Source organism: Grus americana, chromosome 6 (assembly GCF_028858705.1).
Source record: "Grus americana isolate bGruAme1 chromosome 6, bGruAme1.mat, whole genome shotgun sequence".
Taxonomy (NCBI): Eukaryota; Metazoa; Chordata; class Aves; order Gruiformes; family Gruidae; genus Grus; species Grus americana.
Window position 1 is genome coordinate 24,494,654 of NC_072857.1, and position 19,278 is coordinate 24,513,931.

The 19,278-nt window shown below is 35.6% G+C and overlaps 1 protein-coding gene across 12 annotated transcripts in view; it reads right to left on the reverse strand.

Annotated features, from left to right (window-relative positions):
• The window catches only part of ATF2 (activating transcription factor 2), a 50,993-nt gene that overhangs the window by 12,196 nt on the left and 19,519 nt on the right, over positions 1 to 19,278 (reverse strand). For 10 of the 12 annotated variants that reach the window (XM_054829780.1, XM_054829772.1, XM_054829776.1 and 7 more), the window contains 5 exons: positions 15,604 to 15,782; positions 15,164 to 15,278; positions 14,899 to 14,985; positions 5,278 to 5,427; positions 3,035 to 3,241 (listed from right to left, as the gene is read on the reverse strand). In XM_054829780.1, the coding sequence (XP_054685755.1) occupies positions 3,035 to 3,241; positions 5,278 to 5,427; positions 14,899 to 14,985; positions 15,164 to 15,278; positions 15,604 to 15,782 (738 nt within the window). The remainder of the gene's footprint in view (positions 1 to 3,034; positions 3,242 to 5,277; positions 5,428 to 14,898; positions 14,986 to 15,163; positions 15,279 to 15,603; positions 15,783 to 19,278) is intronic. The other 2 variants (XM_054829778.1, XM_054829779.1) reach the window with 1 other exon arrangement.

Sequence of the window (19,278 nt, forward strand, 5' to 3'; positions counted from 1 at the left end):
CACTCCATTTTTCAAAAGATACTTTGCCTTCTGGATTCTTACAAAGATATACCACGCAGTGTACAGTATGTTCTTCTGTATCTGCCTATTTCTCCCTGGATCCAAAACGTGTATCTAATAGTGGGACCAGATTAATCCTTACTCAGCAAGGTGTGGCACAATATTTGCGAGGTATTATATACCAAAACTATCAACAGAGAGGCAGATGTGACTTATGGGGACAGAGGACTGTCTGTAGCAGAGTTAAACACCGCTCTTCCTGTTTCTTTTTGGATAACTTCAATACAATACCCCTGTATGGATGAGGACCTTTACTTATGGGCATGTCTTTCATAATTTAGCCTTCCTAAAGCAGCTTGTGCAGCTTTAGTACAAACTGCCACTGACTGATGATCCTTTAAAACCTATAATGACCACATGGGAGAGACAGGCCATTCTTCTACCAATACTTTGCCCTCTAAGATTATTAAAGCAACAGGAACCAAATCGAGACCATATAATGAACTTTGGCATCTGATCCTGCAGTATGATTGAGTGGTCACTGGGGACACACTGTCAATACTTCCTTAACACATTATATAGCATACCATGCCCTGTGCCTTGCACAATGCTGCAGAGGCAACACAGTGTGGTATATAAAATTTAAAATTAATAAACAAGTCAACATATTAGTAGAAAACAACCCACAAAAATCAAACAGTATATAAAGTTTAAAAGGCTGGAAGCATGAAAAAACCTTACATAGCAGGACCTATAATGCAGACAATCTAACCTAAATGTGTTACTGGCATGATATAATAGATGGAAATTTTCCCTTAAGCAAAAATTTCAAAAATAATGCTGAAAAAGGAAATTACATTCAAACATTTAAAAAAAGAAAGTAGCCATAAGTTAATCTACAGAAAGCTGAAAACTACAGAACAAAATATACACCAACAAAGTAAACCTCTTTGAAATCTTTATGCACTGTTAGAGAGTTCCTATCTCAAAAACCTGGACACTGACGTCAACAGCTTTGACATTGACGTTACAAGAAAGCTACTGTGTTGAAAGTAGTCAGAATTGTTACATGAAGCAATGCAATGTAGGCATTTTGGTATTAACCTACTTTTGGAAATGTGACATCTCGGTAAATTCAGCTGAGCAGGTCATTTAGATATTAAACAAAATATGAACTACTAAACCCTAACACTCAGTCTATAAAACTGTACTAAGGCAAAACTCCAAACTTATTAAATTTACTATTAAATATAAAGTAAGTAATCATGGGTCATTACTGCCCACTATGCTGATCAGCTGTGTTAGCCTGTCAAGTGAAGAATTATTATGGAAATACAGATTTGATTAATGTTTTCACATAAAGTACAGTTTAATTATTTCTCTGACATTCAATTTGCTTTACAAGTCATTCTGTTCTTCACAGTTAACGGTTTCGCTTTTGGCAGACCGTAAGAAAATTCTTTTTCTTGAATTCACTATTAACTGAGTTAACTCTTGGAAATCTGGAAATCTTTTGGTTATGGTACTTACATTGGGTTTGGTTATAAAAATTGGTATCTATAAGTTCTATAAGTTAAAGGCAGTTCACATAATACCAAAAATTACTTTCACTAAGAAAACTGAAATATAGCCAATCTTTTTCATTCTTTGTTTTTCTTCCTGTAGATCTACCTTCACTTGTTTCTTAGATTATTTAAGCTACAGTGCTACAAACCATTTTGTGGTTAATGGATTTGCAGTGAGGACTGTGACTGTGTTAAAGGAACACGTCAAAAGACTGTGAACAGGTATGAGAAGACCGTATATTCACAAGAAATTTAACTAATGCTGGTGCACAATGTCACGATTCTTGGAACACAGGAAATGATTTCACATTGTGTGCTTAGGTATTTCTTACATTTTACAGTCTGGGATGCTGAGTATTTTTAAAGACATGAACATGAAGATTACTGATACACTGTAATTTCAATTACATGATAAAAAGTAATCTCAACATGCCCTATTTTCCTGTTGGTCAAGCTGGGACATTTCCTTTATCAAACAGCATGAAAGAGGAGTTCTAATAGGAAGGAAAAGATCTGTGAACTTGACTCAGTGAACAGCTCCAATGAAAGAACAAGTGAAACTTTGAAATATCAAAATACTTTCCATTGCATTTTCTAAATGAATGCTTCATTTAGGAGGTTACATAATTTTTCCTTTCTGTTATTCTCGAAACAAAGCTTTTAGACTTTTTATTTTGAGACAATACTTTGTGCCAATTCTCATGTGCTGCTGGAAAACATTAAGAAAGTATGCTTTAACATGTAGTAGTAGTTTAAACAAAAGGGTCATAGATTGTTCTACAGGGGGAAAAGTGTGTCCACATGACAACTTTCCAACAACTGATGACCTCGGATGATGTGCAAAAATGAGAGGCAACGTAGACTAACCTACCCTCTCACAATATGCTGCCCTCTCTATAGGATTTACGCACACTGGTAGGGCAGCGTGGTGAAATTTGCACTGCCACTGCCTGTGCTGTACCTGTTCTGTGGACAAAAGAGGCCTTCAGTTTCCAGTGATGTCAATCTGGCACCTTTCACGAGCACTACATTCACTTTAAAGGAAAAAAAGTGAAGTTAAAAAGAACCAAAGGAAATCAAATCAAATCTTATTTAAATAACTCAGGCTGTGATTCAAATTAAGAGCAAGATGTTTTTAAGGTAAGGCTATTATGTTGCTAATAATAAGCCTATACTCCAACACATCTTGTCATTCTTGTTAAGTATCACAGTCTGAAAGTTATTTAAAATGGACAAAGGACAAAAGGGCACAATCCTAAAGCTTAAACATCTTGAAATCTGAGTATTCTTTTATATTCTTATTTTACTGGTATATGCAATTCATGCTGAATTTTCAATTCTGACCTGAGCCACCAGTTACAAAACCATTTCTATTTCAGATTTCATGCAAAGTTTAAGTTCCATTGAGCCAGGATCACTGTCTAAGAATCAAAAAACTTACACATTTTCACCTGAAATAAAAAGTATACCTGTAACTGGCCATTTAGTGAGCTGAGGTCCTCAGCTTTTTTCTCCAATGACTGCACCCAGACTTTCCGCTTCTGTCGGCACCTGGAAGCAGCAGCCCGGTTTCGCTCCAGAAACTTTCTTCTTTTCTCATCAGGGTCTTCATTGGCAGCTCTTCTTCGCCGACCACCTGTATTTGGTGTTTGTGGCGTAGGCTGAGCTGGTGATGCCTGCAAACAGTAAAAAGTATTAAAAGTTATTGGTACAATACTATTAATGACTTAAGCTACAGCACTAGTATAATAAGTACACGTTACATCTTGAGAAGAGCATTCACAACATTTCTAAATACATTCAGGTTATACACATTTCCTTTGTGGAAAGCTATGTCATTGAATTCTACAGCTATATTTGAAATTATTTTACTGTATTTACACTCCTTACCAAGTCACATTAGCATGTAACATTTTAATCATGGCTCTTGCTTTAGTTTAAAACTGCATTAAAAGCTGCCACTCACTTCAAAGAGTTAAATTTATATGACATTTACATTTGGCAGCTGAATAAAGCCTGGAAGCAATACTTTAGATGGACTCTCAGACATTCTTTTACCAATTCTGATGGCACAACTGTTTACAAAAGGCAGAGTTTAAAACACTCTTTCACGCAACATAGCTTTTAAAAGTTATGTTTAGCAGGAAATAAGTGTTCTACTTTTGACCCTTCCCACAAACCTAGTCACAACTGAAATACTACACAATTGTTTATGCCCAATATACGGACGCTGTTTGACAAATGCTGTCAATGCTGATATTCACTGATCCCTGGATCTCCAGATAGCAATTTCCTGTCTGTTGATGCATTCCCCACCACTGCATACTGATTTCCCTTATATCCACCCACATATTATGACAGGATCAAAATATTTCAGTATTTTAAATTATACATTATCCTCCCTTCATAGCTGTATACAGACCCTAGGCAAAGATGTAATGGATTATGGTAACAATATAATGGATCTTAAAATCCTTTCAAGTGATAGGATAGACAGAATATAACTGTCTCCATGACATATTCACTGGTGCACCTGCACATTCAGTCTAGCACAGTGAGAAAGTTTTATTTTTAAATTAAAAACTGCAAACATGTATCAGTTTGCATATCAATTTGGCATAAATTCTAGATAGCTAATAATAAAAAACACCTGGGAACTCAAATCAGCCTTTTAGGAATGAAACACTTGCAATTTTTTTTTTTTGTAACCACAAAATAACCAGACAGCAAGCTTTTCACCTTGAAAATTCTGCTATATGGTATTAAGAAAACATTCTGTTAAAAACCTTAAGGTAGTATGGGAGAACAGCAGCCTTAAGAAGGAGATCATTTTACAATGTGTAACTTTTCTCCTCTTTTTGCTCCAGACATATTTGTTTTGATACATTATTTGATTTCACTGGCCAGTCTAAGAATCTGAGTGCTATCACTGCAGATGCAGGTCCTTCTGGTTCTGGGCCAAGTATGTAGCTGTTATAAAATTGGTATTATGCTATGAATTATAAAAGTACTTTTAGAGATTTTTTACAAGTATTCTGAAAACACATTCCAACAAGTTTTTCTGAAACCAAACAGCAGCAATCCTCGAGGATTCACCCAGGGAAGTACCTCTTTCCTCCAGAAGCACTCCCAGTTCCACTCAAGAGCTCTTCTCCTTATCCCCCTGTTCTCATCTATCATCCCAAAGGGACTGCACACCATTCCTAAATTCAGAGCCCCCCTTTCAGCACCCAGTATTACATAGGTCACTTAATCACACAGCTGAGACTCTTCTTGTGGCAGCCCAGTAGAGACCATTGAAGCAAATTAACATAAGCATGATACCTGACTCAGTTACAAAATTCTTAATTGCTTATGATCTAAAACATTAAACATGCAATATAAATTAAAAAAACACTGATTTTTTTCAAATATATATTAACTAGTTGTACAATTTTCAGTTACCACAGAATTTCCTGTTAATGCACTCCAGTAATCAGGAGGACTTAGTTCTAAATTTGAGCGGGTAGATAATACCTATTTTGAAATTATCATCTCAGATAATACATTTTAGAAGCATTTAAGAACGTGTAAGAACTATAAACATCTTACTGCTACAGAACTATTGACTCCAAGAGGTGTCTGTAGCTCATGTTAACCTCTATTTTACACATCAAGAGTAAAGAAAAGACTTTTTTTTGCATAACAGAAAGTCTGTGTCCACTTGTCATACCGGTGTTTCAGTTGTTGAAGTTGCAGGTTGTTGTAGTGATTGTGGTCGGGGTTCCTCTGACTGAGTCCTAACCAACCCACTTGGATGCCCCTTGGCAGTATCTCCATTCGTTACCTGAGGGTGCTGCTGGGTCAAGGCTGCTTTCAATCTCTGCAAGCAGAAAAAAAAAAAAAAAAAAAGAAGGAAAAAAATATTCTATCACGCTAACTGGATGAGTTATTAATGATTTGTATTAGTTGTTACTTCCATTTTGGAAACAGGAGCTCCAGCTCTAAATTAGCTGTTTCTTTTTATAGGCTTTCAAAGTGATCTAGGCAGATACCTACTAATAGGTGACAATTTCTTGCAAGCATGACAACAGCAATGAGGCTTTACGTAGGATCTCAGCCAGAGAAGGATGGTAAGCTGTATGGAGAAGTAAACGGAACGCCCCCTCCATAATGACCTGTGCCCACAAAGAGATGACTGGAAGGCCATGAACAAACCACTGCTGAAGCTGGTATTATGCAGGGCACAGACCAGAAAGAAAACCACCACATGAGAGAAAATAGGTAAAACAGAACACAAACTTCTTTCCATTTTAAAAATTCTGGTGTTCTCTATCCATTTTTAAATAGTTCATTGTTTGTTATGACTCCACTTTTTCATGGCCTTTACAAATACTCACCTCTACAATCCTTCCTATGAATAATTATTATATAAAAGCCAAGGTCTTTGCTGAAACATCTCAGTAATGCACAAAACAATAACAAGCTTCAGGTTGTATGTAAAAATTAGCATATAGAAATATGCAAGGTAGCTATTATGGGATGCTATTTTACATTAAAAAATTGCTAAAATGTTTGAAGTTCTTCCTGTATTGCGCACAGCCACTAGGAAGAACAGGAACTTCAAATTTCAGCTGTATATAATATATTCAGGAGTTACTGACAACTTGATACAGTATTTTAAAACATTTTATTGTCTTTTTGAAAATTATTTCACTCAACTTTTGGTGGAATCTATTAAAACTATAACAGATAATATATTCTATTTACAACAAATTCTTAATCTTAAGTGATAAAAGGTCATACTAACTTTTAATAGATACAACTGCTTGTAATTCCAGATTCTTTCTTTAAATTTCATTAATATTGTGTAATTTATCATGAAATTTTCTGTGTTCCTTAAGAATGTACCTTACTAGACAAATGGTATTAAAGAACACTTTTCCACTAAGCACTGGATTTTTAAAGAATCCAATACAAGTTTAAGAAAAGATTAATGACTTAATACATGACAGTTTGTTACAAAACTGATAACTTGTATCATCATATTTTGGAATACGAACTAACTATGGCCAAAGTACTAAGATTAATAGAATGTCTTACAAATGCTGGAGCTAGGCTGCATTTGGCCAGCTCAAAATAAGCAGAAGACTTTGCACCTATGTACACATTCTCTATAAGCTGTAGTATCCAATGTCTCTCAATAATTAAGTCATTGGAATACAGGGACAGCGCTCTCCTTACCTTGCACGGTAGGCTTTCCTGGATCTTATTTTACAATTAGAACAACAGATTGCAGATTACCTTTGTCAGAATTGCTAAAAAATCTTCAGGTCTGCAATATGGCAAGTTACATCAACTATCAAATCCGTATAGTTGGCTGTAGCACCTGACCACCAGCAGCAGATATCCCATTTGAGGACTACAAAGAGAACCAAGAAACTCCAACATTCAGCTGCTGGCTTGCTCTTACAGAATATTTAGCCAGTGACTTTCCGTAGTAACTGTCTTCCACAGTGACTGCTCTAAATTGAGCGTAACAGCACACATTACCCCAAACAGAGACCGTCAAAGCATACATAAAAATTCAGTGTTAACAAAGTTCTGTTCCCCACCTCATTTTTGTATCATCAACCTTGTACATTTCCCGGAATGAAGAAAGTGCTTTCGGAAAAGTACACAAGACAAATTTGCAGTAATTTCTCCAGAGTTCAGCTCTCACACCAAGAATTTTGGATAGCTGCAAGCATTAGAGCAGGATGACAAAAATTTTTTAAGATAACATGCCTATAATTCTTAGTATATGTACAGTACTCTGAAAATCCTAAGCCCTTCAGTAGTTGTTTTAACTCTTTCTTTACAGCATTAAAGCTCAAGAATCAACTTGTACCTTCCTAATTCACCTTGGAAAAACAAGCTCATAAAAAAATTTCAATTCCTATCTCCTGTTAAACAAGTGCAGAAAGACCTAAGTGTTTTCTAATTGTCTAACTAAAATTACTAATACAAACTCTAATCTAATTACAACAATTGAAAGGTTGATAAGATGATTTCCACACGCGCCCCCCCTCCCCTTTAAATTCTAACTAATCCAGGTCATTCAATGGCAAAATTTTCTAAGCTACCACCAGGACTACCAGGGAGCACGCCACTTCCAAATCACATTTTAGCAAGTATTTAACATTAATATGACAATTTTATCCAATATCCTTTCCATAAGTTATTAACATCTGATTTTTCACAATGTTTTCATTTATTATCGGAATTACTTTATTAGTATTTCTTGTATCATAACTTGCTGTTTAACAGGATGTGACAAACTTTCAGGAGTCAAAATCAAGATAGTAGTGACAGGACAAATTAGCTGTAATAAATTAGTTGCAATGTGTCTATTTTAACTTCTGCTGAGGTTTTAAAGGGGATGCTCTCTTCTATTTCAAGACATCATACTAGGAGGTTTTTAAAAGCTACTGTCTCAAAAATTACTCAACCAAGACGTAGCAACTTACCATACATATACTCCTCTTCCACTGCCACGCGAAGTGGCTAGATTTCATCCCACTCAAGTGTCTGAATAGGTAAATTCGGTGATAAGAAGCTAACTTTTAATGTTCCTAGCAGTGCAGCATAAACATTTATACAGTTCGCATGTGTATGGCCAGAGTGTCTGACCTACTCTGCTTGTGACTGCATGAGCAAGTATTGATGGAAGCATCCTCCACAAAAATAACCCAAAACTACAGAGTCTACGAACTCCTAGAAATGCTTTGTAGTGTTTGCTTAAAGCCAGTTACTTAAAGTTTCACTAGCATATCCATTTCCTTAGTGAAAGAGAGCCCAAGTTCAGAAGATTTGGGACATGAAACAAAATTAATTAGGGTTTGTTTTGGTTTTTTAATGTGCACGTAAGGCAAGTAACTGTTATTATTGCCTAGCTCCATCACTTCTACTTCTGCATTTCTGTGTTAAAGAAATATTTGCAAAGTTAACCTAAAAAGAAAGGAAGTTCATGCTATTACGTTTGTATATTTTACATTTAATTTGAAAATAGCAGTAGAAAGTGAAGGAAATAGCAAAATCCTATCTACATTATAGAACTCTATCCTCAGGCACAATGGATGTGCAGTCAACCTTCCCTGTTGTAATGCTAACATTTAAACATTATCATTTTGTAAATTTCTAGGTAAATAAATACCTTTTGAAAATTACATTGTTAAAAGTAATGTACTATAGAAACAAAAATAGAAAATAATCGGGTTTCATTTTATATTACAGAATTTAAAAGTTGAAATTCAAATAATTATGATTAAAATTATCCACAAAGGCAGAAATATTGTGAAAATCTGTAGATATTCCTCAGATTTTCACAAGGAGACATCCAGCTCATGTATTTAAAAGGTTTCATATTTTAGAAGGTAATGTTGGAGTAAAATACTATATGGATGTTGTATTTCCTGTCAGTAGTGAGACTGTTACCCCAAATACGATGAGAATCTCAGTTTTAAAAATCAAGTATATTGAAACAAATATTAGAATAAATGTATGTAAGCATTATTATGTGGGGAAACCTGATGAGCACCAAGGTTTGTTTGATATTATTTGTTTATTAAAGGCAAACTAAAAGTGGTGGTTTTGAATCGCTTAATAGCTTTTAAAGTCTTTATTAGCAAGGTTTTATTATTCACGTATCTCCCTGAAAACAAATCCTTACCACATCTGTCAAAATTTGGTAGGACTAGATCATTCCATCAAGAGCTCACAGAAACAAGATAATATTCTCCAGAAACAATTTGTGGAAAAACTCAGATCCATATTTCATATCTGCCACAAAAGCTCATCAGAGTAATAACCCTCCTTCTCCTGGGTGTTATCCTACCATCTGCTGCTCTATTACTTATCTTTATTTTGCAACTAATTAACAGCATAATCTTCTAAATTCAGCAAGTTAATTATCATTATTGTGGTCTTTGCAGCATCATCAGTCCTTATGAAGTCTTGTCTCTCCACCCCCAGAGAACATATGAAAATGAAGTAGGTTGTGAGAGGGTCTGTTTCTTTAGAGTAGGCTCATTAGGTGTTTGCTGATTAGCTCGGCATGCAGAGAGACAGGTCAGAAGAATTCTGCTGAACACAAGGTCCCATGCCGGGCTCCAGCAAGTTAATGTCGGTTTCTGAACACTTGCCAAGCTGCCCTCTGTCACTTCTCAGTAGAAACCTCCTGCAGAAAGCCTACGGGATGCCTACTGCGTGCAAGGTATTTCTCAGATTGTGACAAAAGGTTTTATATGGGTAGGAGGAGATGGAGGGGAACATTCAACGTTAAAGCAATTTTTAAGTTCTTTGGACACTGCTGCAATCCATGCAGAAGGGTCTGGACACGAAGTTTGCATCCACAGGCTGTACGCTCAGAAAAAAGGATGTTTTACAACTAGGAGTAACTCGTGGCATTTTGTATACAGAAAGCACACAATTACAGATCTTCTCACGAAAAGATCAGAAGCAATTCTGTAATATTTAGAATCATGCATCCTTATCTTAGTGAGGAAGGTTTTTTTGTTTGTTTGTTTACACAACTGTTGCATCTACTTCTAAGCCTCTCTAGAATACCACAAAACTGACTTATGCATTTGATTTTACATAAGTATGTGGAAGTTAGTTTCTTTAGCATAACAAATATGGAGTAATGTCAGAAAACTTGGCAATTTATATTAAGTGTGCCACAGAAATCCAAAACTTATTTTCATTCCTATTGAATGTCATTCCCAGTACAAGATACAAGAATATTTTCAAAAGAATAGCAGTAGAAGGTAGCTTGTATCTGAATAAAATCTCTAGTCATATTTTACTTCAGTTCTACAAGCAATAGGAGAAAAAGGATCCAAGAATGTTCAAAACTATAGTAACAGTGCCTTTCACAGGTGCAAATGGAACAGCTATGTTCACTACAATAACTTCAACACTGGACAATAAAATTTAAATGCAATTAATTTCATGTAATTATCCCATAGCACTGAAACACATATAGCACTGTATACGTTTCAGTTCTGAAGCAGACACTAAGATTGTGCTTAACACACCTCCACTAGATTTCAGCTGTTTCAGTTGAGAGCCTCTTGCAATAATGTCACCAATCATAAGGATTTGGCTCACTGCATAGCCAGTTTTTACATTTTTCTCTCTCGTGGCTTTTTGTTTACAACTTTTTTTCCTCCCAGTCATTATTCCTTGCAGTTCGGATACATTTTTCTATCTGCTATTTCACTCAGTGAACCTGTTCTCACATGCAACTGTCCCTCTGTGGAATTCACGTGATCATTTAGTGCCAGGCAACTTTAATGGTAACCAGAGAAAAGAGTGTTTTGGCAAAGAACGAACAGCGTTCTAGAAGTGACATCTCAGTAACGTGCTTCACATGAATAACCAAAACTGCCATGCTGAAGGAGTTTGACAGTTCAGACTGAAAACATTATCAAATATAGAAATAAATACACAGTTCTGATTATTATGCGTTAAGCTTAGAGACTCTAATCTAAAACCACTTTCAAATGTCCTAAGAGAGCCTGTTTATGAACCGAAAAGTCTCCAAAAGCTGTCCATAGTGGGGAAAAAAACCCCACTAAACCAAAACACCCAGCACTTATATTAGTTCCCTTATCTTTAAGGGGTTTTAAGACGTCCAGGATAGCTGAAGAAAAATTTTAATTGTGTCATAGGAAGGTATCCTATGCCCATTACCAAAGACATCTTCTACCAGCTATTTTAAGCTTTTAGAAATCAAAATATCAGTTTGTTTTACTAAAGTTCGTTCCCAATTTGATATAAAGAAATATATGATGCTCTATGTACAATTTGGTATACGCAACTCATAAGGAAACAACAGGTATTCATCAAAATAGAAGAAAAGTGTATTGTTTTCACATAAATAAAAACATAGAAATTAAGTTCCCCAAATCCGTATTTAAATAACTAAACTCCATAGCATTAGGAAATAATGGCACTACAATCTCTAATTGGATTTTTATCAAATTAGTTCTCACCTTCACTTAAAAAAAAGTCTATCCAACAGTAGCCTTTTGTAAACAGGTAAAAGGAATGAATGATTGAGATGAGGAATAAAAGCCAAAGCACTTTGCTTATTACAAAACTCTAAATTCGTGAGTTCATTGCAAGGTCATGCAAGAAATGAACGCAGAAACAGCCTCTGTAAAGAAAGGCACGAAGCACAAACAAATGCAAGTACCTTGTTCCTGCCTTGGTTTGTGCCAGGCATTTCTTCCAAAATTTAAGGAGTTGTGCCTTCTAAACAGGACAGACCTATATCTGAACAATTCAGCAATTTGGGGATATTGCATCTTCAAGTGACAAAGTTACTGCAAACAGTTCTTCAAAAATTTTACTCAACCTCTGAAGTAGGTAGATCTGTCTCAATTATCAATACCTTGAAATAGTATCGTTATACAGATGGTAGTAGCAAATACAGAATACCATATTAGCAAAGTATGGTCTTTGACTAAATGAAAGATTCTAACAATGATTGTCAAAAGCAAACATGACAAAATCCTTTGGAGACAGGGAAAAACACATTAACTTCCCAAATTTTGCATCCCATACACTACCAAACTTACTTTAATATCTGAGGAATAGTTGCAATGTTAGGAAACTATTCAAGCATGTTTTTGTGTTTGCTACATATTCTATTTCTACATTTTATAACGCAATATGAAAAAATCCCTGAGACTGCAAGGTCTGTCTATAAACAACAAGAGATTTCTCCAAATAATAAACAACAAATAAAGCAATAGCCAAGAAAATTCCAAATATCTATAAAAATCCTGACTCCTGGCCTTGACCGTTGAGAAGGGAACATCACCGCTTCGCCCCTTCATGCAGCTTTCTGTCCCAAAGACACTAAGAATACTCAGCTGAGAGACTTCGCCCCAACAAGCAGCAGAAATGTGGCTACGGTAGGCAAAAGGACACAGGAAGCATTCCCAATGTTCTCCTGACTTAAACACACCAATAAATCCACAAATTGCAGTATACTGTTAACAGATGAAACATATACTGTGATGAAACATACACTGTTCACTTATTAAATTTCAGTGTAATAGCCTATATTTCAACTTTAAACGTGAACTATTAATGAAAGAAAAAGCAAGCAAGTAGCTGTAAAACTAAAAATTAAGCCTTCTGCTGGCTTCACCAGGAACACAAGAGAAAAAAAAACCCCAAACCTGATTACCATACCTTTGCAGAATTTAGTATGTACCAAGCAAAATTATTTTCAAGAGATGCATGAAAAAGAAAAGATCTGGCATCACAAAGACTTAAATTTTAAAAATTAAATGGAACTTTACAGTTAATAAACCATCACATATCTGCCAACAATGCATCACATGGCGTAGTGAGTTAAATCTTCCTGTTGGAAGCTTTTCTACAAAAACATTAAGTTTCTCATTAAATTGCTTTTACTTTAGGAGTGATAAGAAATTAAGTTTTTTATTTTTGTGAATAGGCACTATATAAAAGTAAATGAGCATAAGAAATATACATAATTCTGATATTCTTGAATTCTGCTCATGCTTTATATTAAGCAACAAAGAAAGAAGAAATACTGCAAATATCCTTTTTACAGTCTCACTTAAAAAAAAAAAGATAAGCAATCACTGAAGTGCATATATTAGCTAAATTCTAACGAGAAGACTAATGAGACTGTTAAATTTTAAGTCTAATGATCTTTGTTTTTCTTTGCATCTGAGTGATTGCTTCTTCCAACGCAAGATCAAAGTCTTCACCACCATACATGTATTTCCTTCCTCCCTTTAAAGCTTTGTAAGAGCAAATCACTCAGTAATATGCTTAAAAACCTAATTTCTCACCCATCTAAAAAATTATTTGGAACCAACTCCTCCTGGATTTCACAAAGCAGAGTTCAGTGCACAAATCTCCTGACTAAGGAATGTGCAATTTCTGAGAAAACAGTTCTTGTTTTCACTGTCTTACATTCTTCTGTCATGGATTTAAGACAAATTCATCTCAGAGCTGGTTACATTTAAATATTTCCTGAGGTATTAAAATATTCCTTTTCCTATTCCTAGGGCGACAAGGATGCACAGAAACGGACCTTATTCCTTTCTACACTATTTTAAAAGTCATCATGTTCAACAGAGGAGGAAAATGAAGGCAGACCTGATAGCGTTAGGAAAAGTCAGTGCACTGGTGACCAGCTCTCCACAATAGTTTCAGCATTTGGTGAATGTGGTCTAGTGTGCCCACTATACTGGAATCCCATTACTCCAGACAGCAGAATAATTAGTATTCCCAGACTCACTGTTTTGTATACTGTGCTTTGAGGAAAGAAAATGGGTAAGGACAGAAAGCCCACAGGTTTAGGTCACGAGAAATGAGATATCAAAGGATGTTAAGGGCATCCTCCCACTTATATTTTTGTATATCAATTTTGATATTTTATCTAGCATGTGTTCCTGATTCTTTTTTAGCACAAAGTAAGAGTCAGAAGAGGAACACTACTTCACAAGCCAGATACTGTTTACAGAGGCATCTTGTAAATACATAAATGGGTTAATTGTTTTTTAATAATAGATTTTCTATTGCTTTAGAACAGTTGGAACAAACAAACAAGACAGCAAAACCAGAAGCAACAACCTAATGTTGCAGAAAATTTTTCAAGAAATTGATTAATTCAAACAACCACCATAATTGGATCATTAATATTTTAAAGAAACAAACCAAACTTTCTCCTGCTTGTTTTAACTCACGATTTTCCCAAATAATCCCCAAACCCCCAAAATGCCCCCGACACAACAGAAACAACCTCCACGCAAAACAATTTCCTAAGTATGTCAGTAATACATATCTAATTACAAAACTCTTGCCAAATGGACTATATTCAGTTGAGATTCTGAAAGCATTATTTAAAAAAAAACTTTTTTCTTTCCTATTTTTTGTAAAGAAATATCATATCCTTTGGGAGGAAACATATTCTGCTTCTCTGAAGGCAATCTTCACTGTTAACATGCTACTAATCATGTCTTTCTTTCAACTAAGACTTCCTATCCTCCAATACAAGGAGCAAGAAAGGGTTTAGTTAAAAATTCAGTTCATTTAAAAGAATGATTGAAAATGAGATCAAAATGACCATTAACAACAGAACTAACCGAGGCTGGAATTTGAAATAACTGTAAAATAAACGCAGCTGTTATTTTTCTGTTTTTATTAAATTGGTACTTGCAGAATTTAGACTAATAAAAGAAAACTAAAGCTGTTTTAAAAAGCAATAGAATGTAATTTATCAAGTTATTCTTCTTGAGGAATAATGGAGTTTTTCACTTACCAATTTAGCCTCAGACTGCACTGGCTGTGGGGAGGAAGGCCCTGGGATTCCTGGGATACTAGGCACCATGGTGACAGGTCTAACAAGCTGACCAGATAAAGTATAAAAATGAAGAAAACCTGAGTATGTTATCATAATAGAGAGCATATGACAGCACTAACCTCTGAAGCCAAAACAGCTATCAAGCTGCTTAAAACTAAGTTCTATGCTGCACTTATGCAAATCTGCTCCACTTTCAAATTAATATAGCATCATGCTTACTTACTGGAACTGCAGCAGGGACATGCACATTAGAATTTGTGATAGATGCAGGAATAGCAACAGGCATGGTTTGTCCATTAGGAAGATGTAACAGCAGAGGAAAAGGACCTGGAACTGGACTGAAAAAGGAATGAACTATATAAAAGAAAACTTACTCCAGAGAAGAGAACAAGTTTACACATTATTTTGAATTGGTTTGTTTGTTTACAGTTGCAATGCAGTATTTATTTGGAGATCAAAAATATGAACTTAGTGATGTGGAGAACATGGGATTATATTTCACATGTAGTGAAAGTTGTATGTTTTGTACGTAATAAAGCACCACACTACACCAAAGCATCTCAAATTTGTACATTAATTGCAGAAACAGTAACTGAAAGTAAACAAGATAAAATATTTTCAAATTCTGTAAGAAAACATTTTACTGAGATTTATGTAACTTACACTATTGGTCTGTTAGAGGATGGAGCCTGGGTAATAACAGTGCTAGACGTTGGTGACGGTATTGCCTGCTGAATAATAACACTTGAGTCGGAACTCGTGAGTAATACGTTAGGAACCTGTAGCGATGCTGGACGAACTATTGTTGATGTAGGCTGTGCTGTCTGCTGCAGTGACACTTCCTGAGGAAAACCAAAGATTAATCAGTTTGTAAAACACAAGTATAGATCATTAATTCTGTTAAATGAACACAGTTTGATGGAACAAATCAGAATTTCTGCAACATTATGCAAGTGGAATCAGCTATACAATTAAAAACATTAAAAAAACCCCTTTGGATGAATCATTTAAACCGTCAAAGTGAAATTGTTCCAATGACAGTGATTTTAGTTTTATGACAAACCCTGACTCAATTTACGCTAAGGCTACTATTACTTATAATTCAGTTTTGATCAGGTGTTAAGGTTTTTTTGGCCAAGAAACCCATGGCACTATCAGCACCAGCATATCTACCCGCACTTTGAATAAGGAAAACATTTTATGGTGTCCTTATGTACATTTCAGTTTCAGTCCATTGTTCTGGATTTAAATAAGAGAAACAAAAGAGTTCTATGCTTCAGTTAAAAGAAAAAAAAATCAGTCTTTTTTTAAGCCTTTATCCCTTACCTGTGTACTTCTTAACTGGAGTGCTACTAAATTAAAAATACCTGGAGTGTTACATTCATAGCTATGCAAAATATATGCATATCCTGACGCAGAAGAAATTATTTGAGCACAAAAATTAAAGTTCCTTAGTTGCAAGTAAATAGTAGACAGAATTGAAAAGCTGGAAAATGTCTTACTGTAACCAATGACTTCCTTCTCAGGAAACCCTTGATACTGTCAGACTTCAGATTTATCTTCAGACAGGATTTTTTCCAAATTATTTAGTCTTTTGACACTAGCCACTGCAATCAATGGCACAAAACTCCACACTCTTAAGACCTGCAGACTCTAGTTGCTCCACTGTTAAACCATAATTCACAGAGAACATCTCATACCCGTGTCACATAGGCTACATTGATTACCATTTGCTCCGAACTGAGCTTAAGTTTTTAAAACTCATCCAAAAGCTTTAAGTAGTAAGGTCTTAACCGTCTTACAGATTGTTTTTCTTTTTATACATCCATTGCAAAATGTGTGTGCTGCTCTGAGCACTTCCTAGAAGTGGGCTGGCAAACTGTGGGCTTTAAAAAGAAAGAACTTCAGATGATGAAATTTTCTCCCTTCAGAAGTTCAGAGGCTAGATTTGTCATCAGGGTTCATTAGTTCGTTCAGGCTTTTCCCTAAGGGACCTAAAAGACTATTTACAGTGAATGAGAGTTTTTGGGGAATAACAGTGACCTGTATTGAGGAAAGCAAGATTTTTTTCTTTAGTATCAATCTGGTGTATTTGTAAGTGTTATAATATTTGAATACAGTACCTAGAATTACAGATGAACCTTCAGTCAAAAGAAGAAAACATTCAATATGGAATTGCAGAAACAGAAAAAAAAATGGGAAGAGTTGACTAATGCATATTCTTAGGACAGGATTAAGCATTCCTTTGCAAATGAGTAATTTGGTGTAACAGCTATACAGATCTTATTCAGTGAGAAGAGCCACAGGGAAAGCGTAAAGGAGACTGAACTGCTTGACTGTGGGAAATTAGAGAAAGGCATAAGGGGACAATACTTGCCCTGATAATCTTTTGACAATGGTCAATTCAGAAATGAATATTGTGTCATTCCTCACTGGTTTTAGCTTCACCCTTTCCTGCCTGCTCTTTGCCACTATTACCTGCCTCATTACTGTGACCAAGGAGCCCTGAGAAAGTCCACTCCCATTGTAGGGATCTCACAGAGGAACACCCATGTTTGTCCCTAATAGCCAACAAAAGTGTAAGAGCTCTTTTTCCTATTCTTCCTTTCACCTGAAACATCTTCATACATGGCAGCCACATATATATAAAAGTATATTATAAATATAAATTTAGATATATGAACACCACAGAATAAATAGCTAAAGCAAAGTAATTCTAATTTCCGTAAAAGGGGAAAAAGACAGTCAGCTAACAGGAGCCATGAAGTCATGTATATAGCTTTAATACAAAAATGTAAACTAATCAGATATTCAACCATTCTCAACACCAGTAATGCTGTAACAGCCCCTTCTGTATGGATTTACGTGAGTGGCTTCTGTAAGTACCTGTGTGTGTGGATGGGGAAATAGCTACCTTTAAAATACAGAAGAATAGACATTCCAAGAGGCAGAGTGTGAAAGTCTCCCAAGAATGGATAAGCTCCAGAGAAAGCCAGCCCCCTTGAATTTGCAATGCTTCATAAACCGACAATAGCTGAATCTGTACAAGGCCACCAGCATGTGCACACACACTAGCACGAAATGCTGCACAATTTAGACAACATCCACAGCAGCTGCTATATATGAACAAAGACTAGAGGATTATAAATACACTTGATGAAAGAATGGACTCCTTGAAGGACTTTCATAGAATCATGGCATGGTTTGGGTTGGAAGTGACCTTTAAAGATCATGTAGTCCAACCCTTCTGCCATGGGCAGGGACATCTTTCACCAGATCAGGTTGCTCAGAGCCCCGGCAAATCTGGCCCTGAACACTTTCTGAACACCAACCTAGAAGTCACTGGCACATCAATACAACCTTCCACCTCTGAGCAGGCAGCTGGGATTGGCCTCCCCACTGTTGCTGCAACCTGGTAACTACGTTAGCAAGTAAGTTATGGCACTCTGTGAATACTTACTGGCTATTAATAACAGCAGCTTAATTAATGCGTGTTCTAATAAATACTGACTGTAAAACTGGGTCTCTCCCTGGCTTGATCCCCTGCTACAAAAAAGGCAATTTGCAACTTTTACACAAAGTGCTGTATGGAAACCAGATTTCAGCAATGGTCAGAAGATTAATGGATAAAATTCTGAAATAAATCTATAAAATTCTGAAAACAGAAACCTCTCATGCACACAATTATTTCTGTGTGTTATTAAAGACAGCATTTGTGCTTTGTTTAAAAGATCAGGAACAACCCTCAACTATTAAAGGAATAACACATTCACTGACAGGGGTGTTTATACAGTTAAAAACAAAGTATTTTCAACTTGCTCTATGCTGCACTCTGAAAAATGCATGCATGTGTTAGTGACTACAACAATGGGGCAGTAACACAAGCTGCAGATTTAAGAAGTATGGAGCTAAAGGAAACCGACGTTTTATTAGCATATAGAAACAAAAACATAGGCATACCAGACTGACAGAAGACACTAATTGGCCATCAAAGCATTGCACTAATGAAGTATAAATTTTGCCTGAAATAATAGTTTGTAAATATATTCTGCTAAAGAAAGAAAAACAGAAATTAATTTGCAATCATGATATTAAGCCAAAGAGATCTTACCTTTACAAGAAAGAAGTTTAAGCCTATTCAAAGATATTAGAGACTTACTGAAAGGACCTCTCCAACCCTTTTATTCTTGAAACTAAAACCAACTGAATTGGAAAATATGGTACAGAAGAAGCCTGTTTAAGAAGTGTTTTCAGAGATGCGTATTTGTAACTATTTTGTATCTAAAAGCAAATATGCAATAACTTCCTAATGCTATCAATGAATACATAAAATTATTT